The sequence below is a fragment of the Cryptotermes secundus genome, unplaced genomic scaffold, assembly GCF_002891405.2.
Source record: "Cryptotermes secundus unplaced genomic scaffold, Csec_1.0 scaffold1928, whole genome shotgun sequence".
NCBI classification, from domain to species: domain Eukaryota; kingdom Metazoa; phylum Arthropoda; class Insecta; order Blattodea; family Kalotermitidae; genus Cryptotermes; species Cryptotermes secundus.
The window spans coordinates 498,324-517,180 of NW_019740681.1; the positions used below are offsets into that span (position 1 = coordinate 498,324).

The window sequence follows — 18,857 nt, forward strand, 5'->3', positions numbered from 1 at the left end:
GGTGTCGAGCTCCGGCTGGGGCTCATGACTAGATTTTTTTGTTCTTTTTATCCTTATATGAAAGTTACTGTCCTGCACATTTGGGGCGCCCTCTCTGACGAGAGGTCGGGTCTGTCATTTGTCAGTCATAGTCCGTATTAGTAAGTCCATTGTCAGATGATCTCGTACGTAGAACCCAATTTATATGCATTCGCTCTAACGGAGGGCGCGTACCTCGCGGAAAACGTTATGGTTACAGAGAACGTAGTTACTGTCTCTGTCTGAGAGATGGCGTTAATCATCATACAGCCTCGACGGATCATTAGATAACACATGATTATACGTTCACAATTTTCGCAATTGCAAAAATCCCTTGGGTGATGACGCACACCGGGAGGAACATGAATGAGGAGCAAACAAAAGGAGCGGGACAGGCAGAAAGGATTTCCCACGAAATCTCAGCGACAATTACACGAGTCAGATGACAAGTCGTCACTGCACGTTCCGCCGGTTGCCGTGGTGACCATCATCACTGCCATCTCTGATAGACGTATCAGCTGATTAGGCATCAGCGCAGATATCAGTGGACACAAGCCACTGAAGATCGCGACACACTTGGAGCCAGAGTGGCACGTACCAATATCGGCGTCCGTCCGTGTGCTTTGTGTCCCCCAGAAGGGGTCAGACTGAAGCCAGTAGGCACGTGCACTGCTCAGTGAACCGGTGAAATGCAAACATCATGTGGTGCAACACTTCTGTGAATGATGCGTGGTGAAATTCAGTCCCCATTATAAGTGAGGACGCTGGTTTCGAACATGGGGTTTTGGCACTCGAAACCTCAAAAGAAGGACGAGCAGGTGTCAGTGCAACCCAAGAGCATAGACCCTGAGGAGGCTGTCCTGAACAGGATCCGGACGACACTGTCTCAGGACTTGGAGACATTCCTGCTGAACAACATCCTCCTGTCTGTTCAGTTCTTCGACAACTTCGAGCGGTAAGAAGAACTCAGTTGCGGTCAATGGGTTTCTTAACAACTGTCATAGTCTGGTATTTCTCAAAGAAAACGTTTCGGACGCTGGATCTGTTTCGGTCTTCAGGTGAAAAAGTGGGGTCCGATGAATAAGATTATCTGTTTCTAACGGACCCAACTGAATTGGTGCTCCCTGCGTCTTGATCTGAAGATGGAAACATCTAGTTTCCAAAACGTCGTGTTTTCCAGAAACCCAGTAAATCTAACATTAAGCAGAACCTAATTAACAAGCCAGTCCCTCCTCATTGACACTAATATGAAGTTGTCCCTGTGCTTGATTAAGCATATGCCATGAGGGAGTATGGGGAGTGGAGGTACAGCTCCAGTATTTTTGATCTCGGTATTAGCCGCTTAATTGTGCGGTATGTGCGGATGTAATCTAAAGTAGCGCCTCTCAAAGCGGAAGCATGGACACCCTCGGGGGCCCATGAAATCGTTTCCAGGGGTTGCCGAAATGCAGGTCGATAACAGAGGCGCTCAGTTACACACTCGTATGAAGAATTCTGTCTTTTCGGACATCAGGTACAGAACCAACATGTGGACAAAATACAAGACTGACAGGTGGCCAAGTTAAAGACGGCTAATAATGTGTAAAGTAATGAGATTATTTCGGTTCCGTATAAGCGCTGCCAACTATGACAGCTGAGGGGTCGCGATGGCTCAGTCGGTATAGAGACGGGCTCGACGGCAGGTTTCGATTCCCGGCATGAATAATTTTTTCTCTTCTGCACACTGTCCCACCCAGCGGGTACCGGGGCACTTTCTCCAGGGTTAAAGCGACAGGAGAGCACAGCTGACCACTCACCTCCATCTAGTGCCGAGGTCAAGAATGGTGGAGCTATACCTCCACTCTCCCATGCGTCCTTATAGCATAGTGCTTAATTAACTAATCATAAGGACAACTTTACCTTACGTTTATACACTGCTAATGACCGTACGGATACAGCATGGATCTTGCAGAAGTATTCTATATTATCACGTGACAGTGACTCTAAACGGGGGTTGGATTGGTAATCGGATTTACTGAGCACTTTAACATAGAACTCGTGACTGCACTTCACAAATCACTATCACACACAGGCTAGTGTTCTCAGTCACGGAGTTCAATGTGCTGCTTGGTAGCGGCTTCCAATAGTGGACATTTCTATGCTTCCGATCTCACGTCCTCACAGGCTGGCGGCTATCTCACACCAAGTCTTCTAAATGCCGTCTCCACACTCTCATAAGTCAGTGTTAAAGTCAAAGTCACACTGTGACTGACGGTTAGTCAGTCAGTCAGTCAGTCAGTAACTAGGCCCTATCTGGGGCGCATGACCAGTTATTTATTACCGTTTGACAGTTATGGTTTTCTTTTTTGTGGGGCGCCCCCTCTGACGAGAGGACGGGTCTGCTTTTGTACACGTATATCCTGCTGGCCCTTGCCAGCGCAGTCGTTCTCGGGTCCGAGTCCTGAGACTTCCATTTTCGTCGCCTCTTTCGACTAGCAGGATCACGGTGGAGGTATTCGACCCCGCCTCCACACGGGTAACACACTCATAATGGCAGCTGGTTCTCGCTATATAGCCTCGATACGGACTGCACAGAAAACAAAGCTTCCAACAGCTCTTCTATTGTTGGTATATTTCGGTTACGGTCATCACGGGACGGCTACTGGGCCACGGCGTAACAGTGGGCGTGTTTGCAGAGCTGTTCCTTAGCTACGGCTGTCTCCGCTGGCTTCACAATTCCGGCCTTCAGCGGACATGCCACAATATTTTAGCACCTGTTGCGGTGTGACGCTTTGTTAGTGTCCCTAGGCTGTGTTCGCAGCTGCTTTGACACGAGGAGACCCATGCAACACAAGAATAGCGATACATTCACTAGGGATCTGCGTAACACCGAAATCTTCTCTTTGCAGCAACAATTTTAGGTGTACTTTAAGTTAATTTAATTTCAATTGCTCTTCTAACTTCACTGAAGACAATGAGGTTCTAACACCGTGCTCCAGCTCGCGGCTAATACCTAGAATTTAACTGATGACGGTCCAGTGTTCATCAAAACATGTCAGACAGCCCCTGAGCATTAACAGGAAGGTGAGTAAAAAGAGAACTGACTTGACAATAACACAAATGATGAAACCTGTTTCATGTTTTTCAACTGCCCTTACAGGGAGTCCACGATTCTTATATAAATAGTTCTTTTTTCTACTGTACTCGATTTCGATTTGTTCAACTCGATAAACATCCGATAAATCGAATCTGTCTCTCCACTGCGGTGGCGTTCTCAACGGAAAGTTCCGCGAATCCGCCAACCGCTGCGCCCTGCGGATTCACGTAACAGCATATGAATCGTTGAATGGATTTTCATTAAATTGGATACTGAGGAGTCTTAATAAAATTTGTTTATATACAGTAATGTTGGTTAAAATCGGACAACAATGACGGACACTTCACACAAAGACTGACCCGCGTTTCTGCGCGCATCTTGGGGGGCGGTTCGCTAAACGTTTCGGGCAGACGTGGGGCGAGAAATGGAACACAGCGCACGGCACACTTCATCCGCGAGGGAACTTTAACCTGTCACCTCACAACCCCAGAAGAGGTTTACGCTATGTATAAGACAACATCAAAAGATGCTATTCACAGGTTGATAATCTCGAGACAAGAGGAGGGCGAATGCGAGAGAATTTCTTACCCTGTGCGTATATTTCCTCACCTGTTTAGCGTATCAGGCAAAATGTCGGTGCTTTAAGTTATACGAGAAAGGGCAATTTTAACTTATCTCAAAAGCGAAGTTGGCAGCACTGAAAAGATGCCGCATATAATCAATACGAACTTTCCCTCATTTGCAACTGCTGGTTTCTATATCTTTTCGTTACTGCCAGTGCTGCAACACATTTAACGTTGCGGTTCGACAGTAACAAGTCCTTCCTTTCGCACTGAATTATTTTCTAAAATAAGTCAGCATGGAAAGGGTTACGCAAGACGTTTCACTGAAGACCTGCAACGGGATGCTGAAATACGGAATTACAAACACGTTCAAAAACTAACGTCGCGGCCGGATGGCTCACACTTCTGCTCTCTAATCATGATGTTCCTGGTTCAAACCTCAGCCTTGAGACAGGGTAACTTGTTTCTGTGGTCCTTCTCAGCCCTTCCTGAAAGTTCGGCGATAGTATCTCAAGGGGGGGGGGGCATGCTTCCAATTCATGGTTCACCAACCATGCGACGTTACACAGCCTGTTTTACTAACAGCGTCGTTTAATAAACATCAAATAAATACATGAATGAATAGACAAATACGTAAGAAAGCGAAAAATATGCCCTGCTAGTGGACACAACTCAAAGCGCATGCGTTACTGTAAACAGATTCTACGGGATTTAATTTGAAAATTCTTCTGCCTGTAAGTACCGTACTGTTTTCCCAGAATCGCTGTTCCTCTGACATGCATTACGAAGCACAAAACAATTCATGTTACTGAGGCGGTATCTTATCTGCATCCTGCTTACTGCATAAATGTGCTGTCACGGAACACATAAATACACTGTGTGGGCAGAATGCAGAGACTTTATATATAAGAATTCAGTCCGTACCTCACAGGGAACACATTACGTCTCCCGTAATTAACCAACCGGTTAATGCTGTTTGGGGAAACAGTCGCTGTTTATTGTGAGAATCATACGGAACACATAAATACACTGCGTGGGTAGAATGCAGAGTTTCTGAAAGTTAAAGCAGGTGGTACATATAGTATAGTTACCTCTGCTCTTTTAAACGGCTAAGGACTGTTGCGTTCGCATTCTGAAGGCTAGGTAAGACGGTAAAGCTATCCGTGTTAAGAGGCCGTGGAGGCCCATAGGGTGGTGAGACGTTGAGGCTCCCACATTTTCTAGACAATCGGTTCATATATGGCGGTGAATTTGTCTAGAGCCGGCCGGCCGCCCTTTACCCCCCGGTACTCATTTATGTTAAGAGGTTGAGTCGACTTCAGAGCCACAGTGAGGCTGCAAGGATTAGATCAAATGAAAAAAGTCCAGTGACTAAATCGGAAATCGAACCCGCGACCTTCTGGCTTCTAGCGTAGTGCCTCAACCAACTACGCCATCGCGTGCCCCATTCTGAAGGTCAGGGTTTCTAAATGGGTCATGAAACCGACTAATTCAGGACATACTCACGTTCCTTTCAGTCCATACCTCTCCGCTTCGCGCTGGTCCTTCAATTCACTGCGACATAAGCTTCAACCCTTCCCTCGCCGTCTACGCCTCCCCCAACTCTATAGCTGGACCTCTCTGAAGCGTCCTTGCGAAGCTACTAGTCGCTCAGCTCATCAACATCTCCTGCCTTTTGCGGATCCCAAAGGTCCAGTACCGTCTTAATAAAAGCCCACCAGTGGTACCTATCCTGAGCCAGATGAATCTAGCCCATACCATTAAAACCCATCGCAACATGGTACTCCCAGTCAGCCATGCGTCCCGCAAACAGTCTCGGCCATTCAGGTCCTTCGCATATGTCTCATTTTCTCATACATGCTACATGTTCCGCCAATCTCGCCCTGGTGAATGTGTCTATCTGTACAGTGGGAGGTCAGGTTCTTACAGGAAGAGCTATGAAGAGTTATATCTTCTGGGATTTAACACCGCGTGGTCCCTTGGAAGTCAACTGACGTTTCGGAGGAACATATCGATGCTGGGCTTGTCACCTCCTTTCACGCTATCATCTTGATCGACATATTCGACCCTGAAGATGGAGGCGACATGTTCCTCCCAATGGTCGATTGACTTTCAGTGGACCATACGGCGTTACATCCCAGAAGACAGTCCTCTTAGTGTAACTATAGACGGGGTCGGATTGGCGAATGTATTTATTGATCACTTACACACACAACTCGGAGCTACAAGCACCTACAACTATCGCTGACCTACGCACTTCCCTGACGAGAGGACGGGTCTCTTTTGCATATGCTGCTGGCCCTTGCCAGCGCGGTCTTTCTCGGGTCCGCGTCCCTTGGGACTTGCGACCATCTTTTACTGTCTCAGATTTGAGACTTCCCTTTTCGTCGCCACCTACGATTCGCAGGGTCACGGTGGAGGTATTCGACCCCGCCTCTGCACGGGGGTGAGCTCATTACTCCAACTGCCCTGGTTACAACTTCTCGGCACGGACCACACAGAAAACACCGTTCTCCTAATGTTGGGTTTGTGTCCGTTGCCACGGGAACGTGTTACCGAGCCGTTGCCCAGAAACGGGTTGCGTTACACTGTTTATTATGAACAGGCAACAAGCCTCGTTTCGCGACCGTTACCGAGCAACGGGTCTACACGCTACAATACGTTGCTGACTTCGATTCGTAGTACTTTTCTTTTTTGTGTTAGATCGCTTTTGCGTTTCAGTCCCACTGCGACCGCGTGCCTCCTTGCGGTCAGTGCAAATCTGCACGCGCAGTTAAGATGCTGTCGCAACCCTCTGACGGATTTCGCATCACCTGGAACTGAAAATTTATGACGGATGACGTGGAACAGTGATTAACTATCAGTTTAAGCCCCGTCCGAATGTCGCTTTCTTTTATCAGCTTTTGGAGGAAACTTATGCCGTCTCAACATTCCGAACTCCATACAAGGTCAGGTCCGTCCGTGGAGTCTAAGTTGAGCGAGATAAGCACAGCGAGGCTTTGAGAACTGTGTCCAATATCAAATATGTAACGTTTGGCCCCCTCCCCCAACCAATCGTGACAGACAGACAAAAATATGACACGGATGGACCGCCGTACAGCTTCAGAGGAAAAGTTGTTCTTTTCGTGGGTAAGATAAGGAAACGTTATCTCCCACTCCACGAAGATACAGCACCACCATTTTTGACCTCGGCACTAGAAGGAAGATTGGTCAGCTTCACGCTCTTGCCGCTTTACCGGAGCGAAACAGTCCCTGGCAACCACTGCATACTGTAACAAGTAAAACTATCCCAGTAACAAGCTGTGGAGGCCCATAGGGTTGTGAGACGTCGAGACTCCCATATTTTCTAGAAAATCGGCTCACAGATGGCGGTGAGATTGTCGGTTTTAGGCGCTGGCTGCAACTTTATCCCGAGGAAGATTCCTGGTACTCATTTCTGTTAGAGGCTGAGTCGACCCCAGGACCATAAAACACGAAAATCTGGGGAAAAGAGGCAGTTAGCTTCTTAGTGTCTGCATATCCGTCTGCCTGAATGTAACAATTCGAGCACCGCCAAGCGGATTTTCAAGGGAACTTGATAGTGGGGAGTTGTCTTAAGTTTGTCGGGACATACGGACAACAAAAACGGACACTTTTCAGGAAGGCCTGCACGCGTTTCTGTGCCCATCTCGAGCGCAACTCGATAAATATTTATCAGCGCGAAAAGTGTTTCCAATAGAAGTTGTTGAGAAAAAAGAAGCATTCTGTGCACAGTATGCTTTCCCCTGTGTCTTGCGGTGTTTCCTGTGAGGTACGGACTCAATTCTTATATATAAAGTCTCTGCATTCTGCTCACACAGTGTATTTGTGTGTTCCGTATGGTTCTCACAATAAACAGAGACTGTTTCCCCAAACAGCATTAACCGGTTGGTTTTCGCAACAGAGACCCGGCGACTTTTAAATGACTTAGAAGCAGGCGGTAAATATACCCGTAATTACCAGCGTGTTTCAGAAAAGATAAAGTTATCCCTGCAACAAGCCAGCAGCTTTAAACATTTTTCTGACAAACGTCATAGACACTACTAGACTCAGTTTTTGTACATAACGTCTTGACTGCTAAAGCGACCTCCGTGAGTGACGTCAGACCAACGTACCTCGTTTTTCTGTCGTCTAAATGCAAAGTTGTCCCTGTACTTAATGCAACGCCACGCTATGAAGATGTATGAGGGAGTGGAGATATAACTCCACGCCCCAGATGCTTTACCGCCGGTACCGGTTTGGTGGGACCAAAAGTCTGTCTGGACGCTGAGAAGACCAGAGAAATCCCAATCCCAGTCGTCCAGCCTAGTCCTATAGTGACTGAGATATCCGGACATGTGACACGTTTCACTCACAAAGTGAAATGGGTAAGAGCATTTCATTTAGACAACGGATCGCATACAGACAGACGCGTCAGGTGAACTGACTGACGGACGTTTCGCGTGACGTCCATTCTGGCCAGGATATGGACTGTAATATGTTTTCTTTTATTGTGGCTGACTAAACGGACTTATCTAAAGCTCCTCTTATCAGAAACGTTTCCTGGCATTTACAGAAAGCGCTGTTCCATTATTGACCGTTATCTCCAAACTTATCCAGATATCTTTCCTAAAATGACACCATTACTGTGCCTCTCGGAGTATTGCGTTCGTCTCTCTAGGCCCACGAAAAATTCTTTCCTCGAGATTCGTGGGAATGCAAATTCGAAACAGAAATTTACAATGAAACGTGTTAAATTGCTCGAAAACACGAAGCAGCGACCCCGGGAACAAAATTTCCGACTCCATTTCTGTTGTTCGTGGTGGTTACTTACAATACCACCTATCAAATTTGGCGGGGGGTAGTGATCCCTTCCTTCGTTCCCCATATCCCTTTCATAGCTTTGTTTCCTTCACTTGGGTCTTGCGCCGTTTCCTAGCAACGACCGCGCTGTTGTCACGGTCCCTATTTCTTTCTTACGGATGAAGTAATGGGGAAGAAAGCTGGCTTGGACTCGGACCCACGCACGCAGTAACAAAATTAATATCTCTCTCGGTATTGTTTTATCTTTACCAATTCTTTCTGCGACACGCAGTTGGTGGGAAACGGTGGCACAGACGAACTCTGACGATTATACGCATATATTACATACAGCCGTGGACAAAATAATGGAAACAGTAAGAAACCGCGGAACAGAATTTGTGTTGGCTACAATGAACGAACTTCAGTTGGCAACGCTGAATGTCTTATTCCGTTTGTTTACACTCCGTAGTGCTCGTGTAAGCCAATTAGTGATTGCGTCGAGTGAGAGTCCGCGTGAAAGAATCGGAAAATGGCAGACTTGACCGATTTTGAAAGAGGAAAGATCGTCGGTGCGCATTTAGCTGGAGCATCTGTGGCAAAACTGTCACATTATTAGTTGTACTGAGAGCGAGTTTCTAAATTTATGAAGGCTTACACGAATCCTGGGAAGACAACATCAGCAAAGAGGAACAGTGGGCGAAAATCAACATTGACAGCAAGAGATTGTCGTACACTGAGAACGACTGTTTCCAACCAATAACTACTGCAGCACAGGTGACAGCAGAACTCAATATTTATCTTGAAGACGCTGTTTCCACGGAAACTGTCCATCGTGACTCCACAGAAGGGCTGCAACCTCCGATTACTGGGAGTAACGCTTAGATGCGCAAACGATAGTGCCATGACCACAAAACCTGGACATCAAAGAACAGGAAGCGTGCGCCTGATACGGTCAGATGAGTCGTCCTTGACGGTGTTCCCTACAGCAGGAGGAGTTTACGTTTCGGGAACACCCAAGGAAGCCTACAATTCTGAAGGCTTGGTTCAAACAGTGAAACACGGATTGGTTCTGTGATGGCTTGGGCAGCAATGTCATGGTACAGTATTCTGTCGGTGTTATCGTTAGCCTTCATGGCCGAATTATTGCAAGGGATGACGTGGACAGGTTGGGTAATCAGACATTATTTCCAAATGACACAGTTTTCCAAGAACACAATGCCTCCATTCACATAGCTGGAACTATTCAGTCGTGGTTTGAAGAGCATGAACGTGAATTTGAACATATTTCCTTGCCAGCACAATCACCAGATCTAAACATCACTGAACCACTCTGATCAGTTTTGGAGACTAGTGTGAGGAACAGACTCCCACCCCCAACATCTCTAAATAAACTTGAAGATGTGCAAGAAAAATGGTATAAAATTCTGCTAGAGACTGTTCAAAACTTTTACAAGTCCATTCCAAGAAGGATCTCAGCTCTATTGGAGGCAGAAGGTGGTCCAACACTGAATTAGCAAAGAAATATACAATACATGTAGTATCTCCATTATTTTGTCCAACCCCTGTACATAGACACTATAAAACTAAACAAAAGATAAAGACCGTCTTCTCGGATTTGGCGCCATGTTGTCTGGCAGACAGCTACCGACGTTTCGGATGAACCTACTATCTCCATCGTCAAGTTACAAGAGTAAGCTGCACAGAAAAACTAGGGTGCAGGTATAGTGGGTACAGAGCTGACAGTGGGCCAATGAGAAATGGCGTTCCTTAAAAGGAGGGGCCAAACATTTGAGGAGGAAAGATCCTCGACTTCTCACAGTGTCTGGCATAGTTAACAGATACTAGAATCACATGATATCAGTGTTTTGTTATACCGCATGGCTCTCTGTGTGAACATGCAAAATTGCAAATGGCAATTGCAAGGATGTTCATAGCTCTCCTTGATAAACATATGACAACGGGCTAAGAAATGTCAAAAAAAGATCATATGTGATGACTGATGATTATGATGAGATTATTGTGAGGATAAATGAACAGGCACTAACTAATCAAGTTAGACAATTGAACTTTATCATGAAGGTATGAGCAAAACCAGTTCTACGTCAGGGGAAACAGTACTCAAATAGTTATCAACTATACATACCACCGAATTTACCATTAAAAGATTCTGCATTCTGCTCACAGAGTGTATTTGTGTGTTTTGTATGATTCTCACAATAAACGGATTATTTCCCCAAACAGCATTAACCGCTTGGGCACTGTAGCGGAGACGTAATGTGTTTCCTGTGAGGTACAGACCGAGTTCTTATATATAGTCTCTGCATTCTTGTGGAGATGCAGAATGTCATTTAGATGAATGCCGGACAATTAAAAATTTCAGCCATATTCATCCACAATAAAGCCTGGTTTCCATAGTCCCATAATTGGATACTTAAGGGGCCCATACATGTACGAGTCTGGCTCACGAGTCCGACTCAGCTCAGGTTCCAATGAGCCAAACTTCTTTGTGTGTGGGTCGCAAAGTTGGGAGTTAGCTTATGCGTTTGTGGTGAAATTAATCTGAGCCCGGCTCCCGAGTCAAGCTCGCCGAACCAGGCTCATACGTGTATAGGCCCCTTTACATGTACTCTATAAACTATTTCCCATACTTTTATGTTATTTTCTTCCTGTCTTAAAATAGCCAAAATTATGTCCATTGCTCAGAAGACCCCGAAATTACTTCTCCAAATTAGAGCCTCCCAATAAATCAAAATTCTGCGACCCTCGTCCACAATGGCTCATAACACTTACAATCTTAGAGCGAATCAACAATATGTTCAAGAACATCCTGACAAGTGAGCATTGCTTAGGTCCTGGATAGCTTCCATATAACAACACAGCAGGCCATCGGCTTGCCCCCCCTTGCCCCCCCTTCTTTCTTCAGGCTTCACATTTAAGGAGCCATAACAGTTTTCTAGACAGCGCAGCCGTGGCGCAAACGTGCACACTATGGGTCGGCCCAACTTGATGCGTGAACTGTTCGACTCTTCCACCTGGGTGCACACATTAGAATGTGGTCAGGAACTGGCAAACGTCGACATCTCGTGCTATCTGCTACTGTGTCATCACTAAAGAAGGCATATGTGAATACAGGTAGAGCCGGTTCATCTAGATAAGGCCACTTATGACTTGCCGAGGATTGAGATAAGTTCCACAGAAATCCCAACACAGACATCTGTTCTCGGCAACAAAACCGGAAGTGTCGAGGGTACACAGCATGGGTAGGTTACGGCAGTATACGGTCAGTTTCTGCTACAAAATTATGTCAAAATGTCACCCCAAAATATCTAGGACATTCTTTTATTTACACAGAGTAGTCCACTATTTTATTCTCCTGAATCAACTGCAGATTCTCAAGGATAATGTCAGCCCCAGTATGTCATTTTAATAAGATCTAAAAGTTTGTGACGACAGTATATTAATACAATTATGCTGTTTGTGGACATTATCCATTGTCAATATCTCAGTCAATGCACTAGCTGAGCTACTGGCTGGACAAGGAAACTGATGTTCAATGGCCGGAACCCGACAGGGGCAAACATTTCTCTCTTGTCTTGAGTGTTCAGGCCAGCTCTGGTCCTCACCCAGCCTCCTATACAGTGGGCATCTCAGTCACGTCCAGTTTTCCCTCCACTCTCCCCATACACCTTCACAACGGTGCTGAATGTTCCACCATCACTTCTGATACCAGATCCTGACTGTGCAGGGAAGTGACGACGCTGAGGAAGAGCCCAGCATCGGAACGTGACGCAGAACGCAACGTGGGCCTAGCAGAGCACCAGCGGCACTGTGTCTCACCAGACCGGCTGTGCGAGGCGGTGAGGCGTCGGGTGCTGTTCAGAACAGAGCATGGGGAGCGCAGCCACAGCTACGAACCCCTGCACTCACCGCGAGTGTTCGTGGTGCAGGATAATGTGGAGGTGGTGGAGCACCGTGATGCGGCCCTATACTCCACCGTCGTGGAGACACCCAGCTACCGTTTTACAATGGAAACAACAACCGACAACAGGCCAGGTAAGAGGCCAGTAATATGTCCTAATTATCTGCTCTTTGCAACATATATCGAGGTCTTGTCTGTCCGTCCGCATGCTTCAACATGTCATCAAATCTGATACAACAGCTACATTGGTACAATTTAATTTCCTGCTGTTATATTTTAGCGTCCTGTTGCACTGATTTAAGTCCATGATTTATTTTATCCGTCTTACAGTGCATACATTCATCTATCCCCTCTTCTCACTCGCACTACATGTTTCGGCACAAAAGTGCCATCTTCAGGTGCTGATCCAATCCACGACAAACTAGTTCATTGCATGCCTTGTCTATACATACTAAAATAACTAAAATATATATTTATCATATATACTGATAAATGTTAAGTGTTAAAATATTAAAATTGTACAGGATATTTCATTCCTACNATGTATAGACAAGGCATGCAATGAACTAGTTTGTCGTGGATTGGATCAGCACCTGAAGATGGCACTTTTGTGCCGAAACATGTAGTGCGAGTGAGAAGAGGGGATAGATGAATGTATGCACTAGAAGATGGATAAAATAAATCATGGACTTAATTTCCTGCAGTTGGTAGTAAGAGCATGATGGACATGCGAACTTGTGAGGTGGGAGCGACACTAGCACGACCTCCGAAATCAAGCAACAGCGGTAACCACAATAACCATTAGAAAGTTGTAATCAGTATTGTTACTGTGTTCATCAAAGTAATTCGGATCAGTTGTGAGCATAAGGAAGGAAAAGATAAAAATCGATCTTCTACATTGTGTAACATTCAAGAAGAGAGTAATCTTCAGAGCACATATAGTTTGACCCTCAAAGTTGACAAATTCATACAAAATATTGTAATGCCATGCTAAAAAATGTGTTCCAGTAACAGTTCATGAAAAGTGACAATGATGGTGTTCCAGGCTACCTGAAAATTCGGGCTGAAGAGTTCATGCTTCCGCACAGAAGACGTACAACGTACGAGATTATCAACGATGAGGACGAAGGTGTATACACACGCATTGCCAGTGACAGCCCAGAGTACGCAGACAGCGGCAGAAGCACCGTGGAGGAGCAGAACGGTCAAACTGAGGAGAATTCTTCAGTCCCTGAAACGTCCGACCTGACAGAAGGTCATGTCATGATGCTGGAGATGCAAAAGGAAATTGAATCTGTAGAGAAAGTGTCATCATTCCCCAACACACGCCCGATACTGACAGATACGGGGCTGACACAGAGAAGGAACTCAACCAAACGAGTGTTTGGGCCGCAGCATCCTGACTGTGATCCTAACAAGGACGCTGGCTTCACACCCACTGAGAGACGCCTGAGTGGCATCATACGAGCATTCAAATATGCAGACACACACATGGCTGAGCAGCGGGAGAAACTCGGCGTCCTCAAAGCAGCGCAGTCCCTGCCGAATTTGGCTCTTGCAGACAATGTGAAGACGAGCGACAGTCCGAAGAACAGTGACAGTTCTGGGTATAAATCTGAGGGAGGGTTCCCGAGCTACACCAACACAAGTGAGTCAGAGTACGGATACACCACAATCACACAGCTCACTACCCCCAGACTGCTGAAGGAGCGTCGTCTCGGCCATGTCCCCCACAACACCTCTGAGATTCCCCAGCAATGCTTCCACGCGACTGATGTGCCCGTCTATGACTATGATGATGATGATGATGATGGTGGTGGAAATTTCAGGTCCGGGAAGAAGCTCTTCGAGACGCGCTACTACCTTAACTCTATCATCTTCATGAGGGGCTTTGCAGACATCTTCTCTGAGAAACTTGGAGCATCATTGGGTTTCGCCAGTGGACTGGACTCAGCCACCCTACAAGGCACCAAGATATACTGTGATACCATCCATGATGCTCCTGATTCCAAGCCTGTCAAAATACGGAACGAGATCATCCCCACAATATTCTCTGCCATCTGGCCAAAGGAAGCCCTCAAATGGAAAGTCCGTCCACGTAAGCGTGTGTCTGACCCACGACCAGATGCAGTGTATACATGGCCAACACAGGCTATGCTAGACCATGTACACAGCCTGGGATGCCACTTGCTCCCTTTGGGCTATATGCCCACCCGCGGTAGAAACAAACAGCAATTCTTGGAATGGCAGCTGGCATTCCCAGAAGCAGAGCGCTACCTAGAGACATGGCTCACTCACGCACAGGTCCGCTGTCTTCTGTTCAGCATGGCTCTATACAAGAGTTTCCTGGAGCCCCTAAACATGCAACTGGGGCTCCTTCCCACACATATACGAACTCTCCTGTTCTGGCAGTGTGAGCGGAACTATGCGGCTTGGCCAGAGGATCGTCCTGGAGAGACTTTGCGCAAGTTCCTAGAAAAGATGTATGAAACCATCATGCAGAAAAATCTTCCAGATTACTTCATTCAAAGAAGAAATCTCTTTGAGAGCACTCCAAGCACACATCTGCTAAAAGTCCAAGAGAAGTTGCTGCGTGTTAGGGAGAACCTTGTGATGCACACTCTGTTAGCAGTACGTAACCTGCGCTATGTGGACTCATCATTTTATCCTGTGTTTGACTGTAAAAGACTGTACCACATCATTACAACTGACAATCTTGTGACACTGCTCAATCCTCTACTACCGCAATCTGCACTCAATACCATTGCTCCAAAAAACAAACAAACTGAGGAAGAGGAAGAGGAATCTGAAGAAGAAAACAACTCAAATATCGACTTATGGAAACCAGTGATGTCAAAGGATCCTAAGAAAAAGTGGAAGCAAGACGTCAGGACACAAATTGAGATCGAGAGATCAGCACAGAAGTCAGAGAAAACTTCTGCACCAAGATCACGGAGGCCTTCCACAGACTCCATTGACATAAAGGTAAAAATAATTTGGATGAGCTTTACTTCAACATACGTTAAAAATTATTTTTAGCTTCTTAAGTCTTCCTGCCTTCTCATTAAAATGATCTGCATCAGGACACAGAGATTTCTGGGAGACACAAATATTACCTATAATTTGATTTGTTTCATTCTGGTCCGTCACACTAACAATTACAAATACAAATCACTCCGTCCAGTGTGATATATAAGTTTTACTATATGAAAACCTATCAACCCTTATATGTTTTAGTCCTTATGGACCATCTTCGGAGGGAACATCATTACAAGCTGGAAACTACTATCATAATAGGTGTTTTGATTTAATTACATACACATGTCCTGTAATGCACAGTATGCATAAAGTTGAACGTTTCACAATCACAGCAGCTTCCTGGTATTGTAAAGTTTTTAAAAGATTTCCAGATGTTGTTTAAAAAACTTATTGTCAATATTTTGAATTTCACATAGTAAAACTTATATGTCACATTGGACGGAGTGATTTGTATTTGTAAGTACCTATAATGTTTACAGCGAAGAGTGTATCTGTATGTGTGTCTGTTCTTTATACATTTCCAACACCACCACACCTACATACTCAGCCAAATCTGGCATGATGGTAGAAGACCTTCCTGGGAAGGTTTCAGACACTTCATAATGTGCATGGGTTCAAACCCAAGCCAACTTATTTCCCCATCACTTCCTCTGTAAAAGAGCAGATGGGATCATTGCTAGAATACATTAAGGCCGCACCATAGCTCAAGCGATTAGTCGCTGGCTTCCCATCGCAGTGGCCCGGGCTCGATTCCAGGTCTGGTCAAGTGGGATCTGTGGTGGACAAAGTGGCGCTGGGGCAGGTTTTCTCCGAGTACTTCGGTTTCCCCTGCCAATCTTCATTCCACCAATTGCTCCACAATCACCCTCACCTATTATCTGGGGCTGGTACAATAAGCCAGAAGTGACCACAGTACAAGGGACTTAGTCCCACCCCACTAGCAATAATAATAATAATAATAATAATAATAATAATAATACGAGTAATTGCTAGAATACAAGGAAAAACCCAAACTAACTTCTGTCATTGCTAATATACATGGGAAAACCCAAACTATCTGCTGTCATTGGTAATATACAGGGGGAAAAAAAATATCTTCTGCTCTTGCTAGGATACAGGGGAAAATCTACACCATCTTCTGCCATTGCTAGGATATGGAAGCAAATCCAAAGTGGTTTCTGTTGTTGCACATGCAGGAACAAATTCATCAGCCTACACTACAATAATTTTCTTTTAATATGGGCTGACCATGCCTCATGTACTGATTTGGGGTATCTGTGTGTTTCTGAAAAGTCATTTCCACTCCGTTTGTACACCTTCAGCATTAGTATTAGTTGTATATTAGTATTAAATGTTTGTTGAGAGCAGTATTTCTTCCAAGATGTGACACTGTGTAATTTTAAGATGGTTGCACAGAGTTCTCCAAAATGTTTGTACCAGTTTACTACGAGTATATCAGGTGCTGCCACATCCTACAAGGCTGTAATTTTCATGTTCACGGCCATGAGCATTTCAAATCTCATACAGCATTCCTTTTGTTTTTGTTTAGTTACAGCCAAAAAAGAGAGCAGAGGATCTCAGGAAAACTGCATTACTGGACTTCTTTATACCGCACTTTATTGACATAGCAAAGAAAAGCAATTCTTTCTGTGCAATCCGGCAAGCCAGATTCTACCTTCAACATGCAGAACGTCTTGTGAAATTGCTTCGTGAATGTGGTGATGGGGAAGCTAAAGCATGGAAGTACTCATTCGAGATCAAGACCTTGCGTGAAGCAATGGGCCAAGAGCCCTCACACACAACAGGAGCTGCATCAAACCGATTCCTAGGAGCACCATCAAAACTGGACGCATCATCAGGTGCACTGCCCCCAACAAAGAAAGAAGAGTACCCAAGTGTTCACTATGTAAAATGTAATCAGACGCAACCAATGACAGCTCAGGATGCGATATTCAAAAATGCAAATCCTTTTCGAGAGAAAATGGAATTACCCGACAACAATCTTCAGTCAATATTGAAGAAACCGGCAATACTGAAGGTTCCCTTGCCTCGTATGGGAAAGTGTGATGAACAGGTGCACTCGCAAACAATCCCTGTAACCGTGGCACAGGTTCACGAACCCAAGGGGAGTGAAAGAGACCACAGTATGCCCTCTAGCCCTGAAATTATAATCGAAGTGACAGATAGCCCACCCCTGCCCACAACTCTTGTATTAAATGAAGTTGTTACCGCTGAATCAACAGACTTTTAGGCATAGCTGTTACATTCTTGAACTGCATTTTGCAAACGTGTTTGGATGCTGCCCCACAAATTGTAGAGTTCAGTGTTGCATCACAGAAACATGGAACTGGCTCCATAAAATTTGGGGTTATCACTGCATTGAATATTCATATTGCGATTTTCCAGAATATGACACTAAACTGGTGGTTCAGTAGTAATGTTTTGAAGGGATGTACTGCCTCTACCTCCAGGGTTAAGTTGAGCCAAGCTGGAACCAGTCACTTTCCAAACTTGGCTGAATTCAACCCTGAAGATCTAGGCAGTATGTTCCTCTAAATTGTCATGACCCACCTATAAGATCACACAGCATCTGAATGCAGAAGGCCACAGCTGAAACAGCCCGCTGGACAGGAGTGAGGATATTAAAAATAATTCTATGTTATATATTTAAGTTGTCATGTCAAAGAAGTGGTATAAACTCTTTTACAAAACATTGCATAACATTTGGAAACAAAAACATGGGAAGTGTAGTGGAGTGTGTGTCCAGAATTCTTACAATGTCTTCAGTTAGAAGTGTTAGTGCAAAAAGTGAACAAGCCTCTCTCAGAAGAGACAAAATACTGTTTTAAAAATCCACCAATGCATGAATATCCTTGACTTCATTCTCTGAAATATGCTTATGAGTCTATTAACTTTAAAGCACTGCGGTTCCTATATATACCGCCTGCTTCAGCATTAAAGAAAGCTCTGCATTTTGCCCACACGGTGTATTTATGTGTTCCGTATGACTGTCAGAGCAAACAGTGGTTATTTTCCTGTACAGAATTAACTGATTGATCTTCATAATGTGGACACAGTGTGCTTTCTATGAGGCAGGAACTCAATCACTTGTTAAACTATAGAAACTCTGTTAACAAGTCCTTTGGAGGGTAAAAATATCTGGAAAATTTAACGTTTACAGCAGCATACATTAGGCTCAAAAACTGGAGCATGTGACCAGCTGAACCTCAGAGACCCAGTTTCACAGTGATCAAGCTAATAAACACCCCAAACCTCCCTACATCAATTCATGATCATTATTAAAAAAAAGTAAAGGTATCTCTGTAACAGGCCGTGGAGGCCCATAGGGTTGTGAGATGTTGAGGTTCTCACATTCTCTAGACAATCGGCTCATAGATGGCAGTAAGGTTGTCAGCCTTCGCGCTGGCCGCGCTTTACCCAT

General features: G+C 45.1%; 2 protein-coding genes across 5 annotated transcripts in view; one reads left to right on the forward strand and one right to left on the reverse strand.

Moving 5' to 3' along the window:
- LOC111872620 (CAD protein) overlaps positions 1-18,857 on the reverse strand; it is a 77,835-nt gene that overhangs the window by 21,817 nt on the left and 37,161 nt on the right. The gene's annotated exons all lie outside the window — the stretch shown is intronic.
- Positions 622-18,775, forward strand: LOC117282960. The gene is made up of 4 exons (XM_033754768.1): positions 622-973; positions 12,203-12,510; positions 13,422-15,361; positions 16,965-18,775. Exons 1-4 carry the CDS (start codon positions 795-797, stop codon positions 17,664-17,666), a joined length of 3,129 nt encoding a protein of 1,042 aa, XP_033610659.1. The 5' UTR covers positions 622-794; the 3' UTR covers positions 17,667-18,775.

Excerpts from the sequence above, each read along its gene's own strand:
- LOC117282960 (XM_033754768.1), top strand. The coding sequence starts at position 795 with ATGGGGTTTTGGCACTCGAAACCTCAAAAGAAGGACGAGCAGGTGTCA. Across the intron at positions 974-12,202 it reads TTCTTCGACAACTTCGAGCG|GGAAGTGACGACGCTGAGGA; the intron begins GTAAGAAGAACT and ends CTGACTGTGCAG. Across the intron at positions 15,362-16,964 it reads CAGACTCCATTGACATAAAG|TTACAGCCAAAAAAGAGAGC; the intron begins GTAAAAATAATT and ends GTTTTTGTTTAG.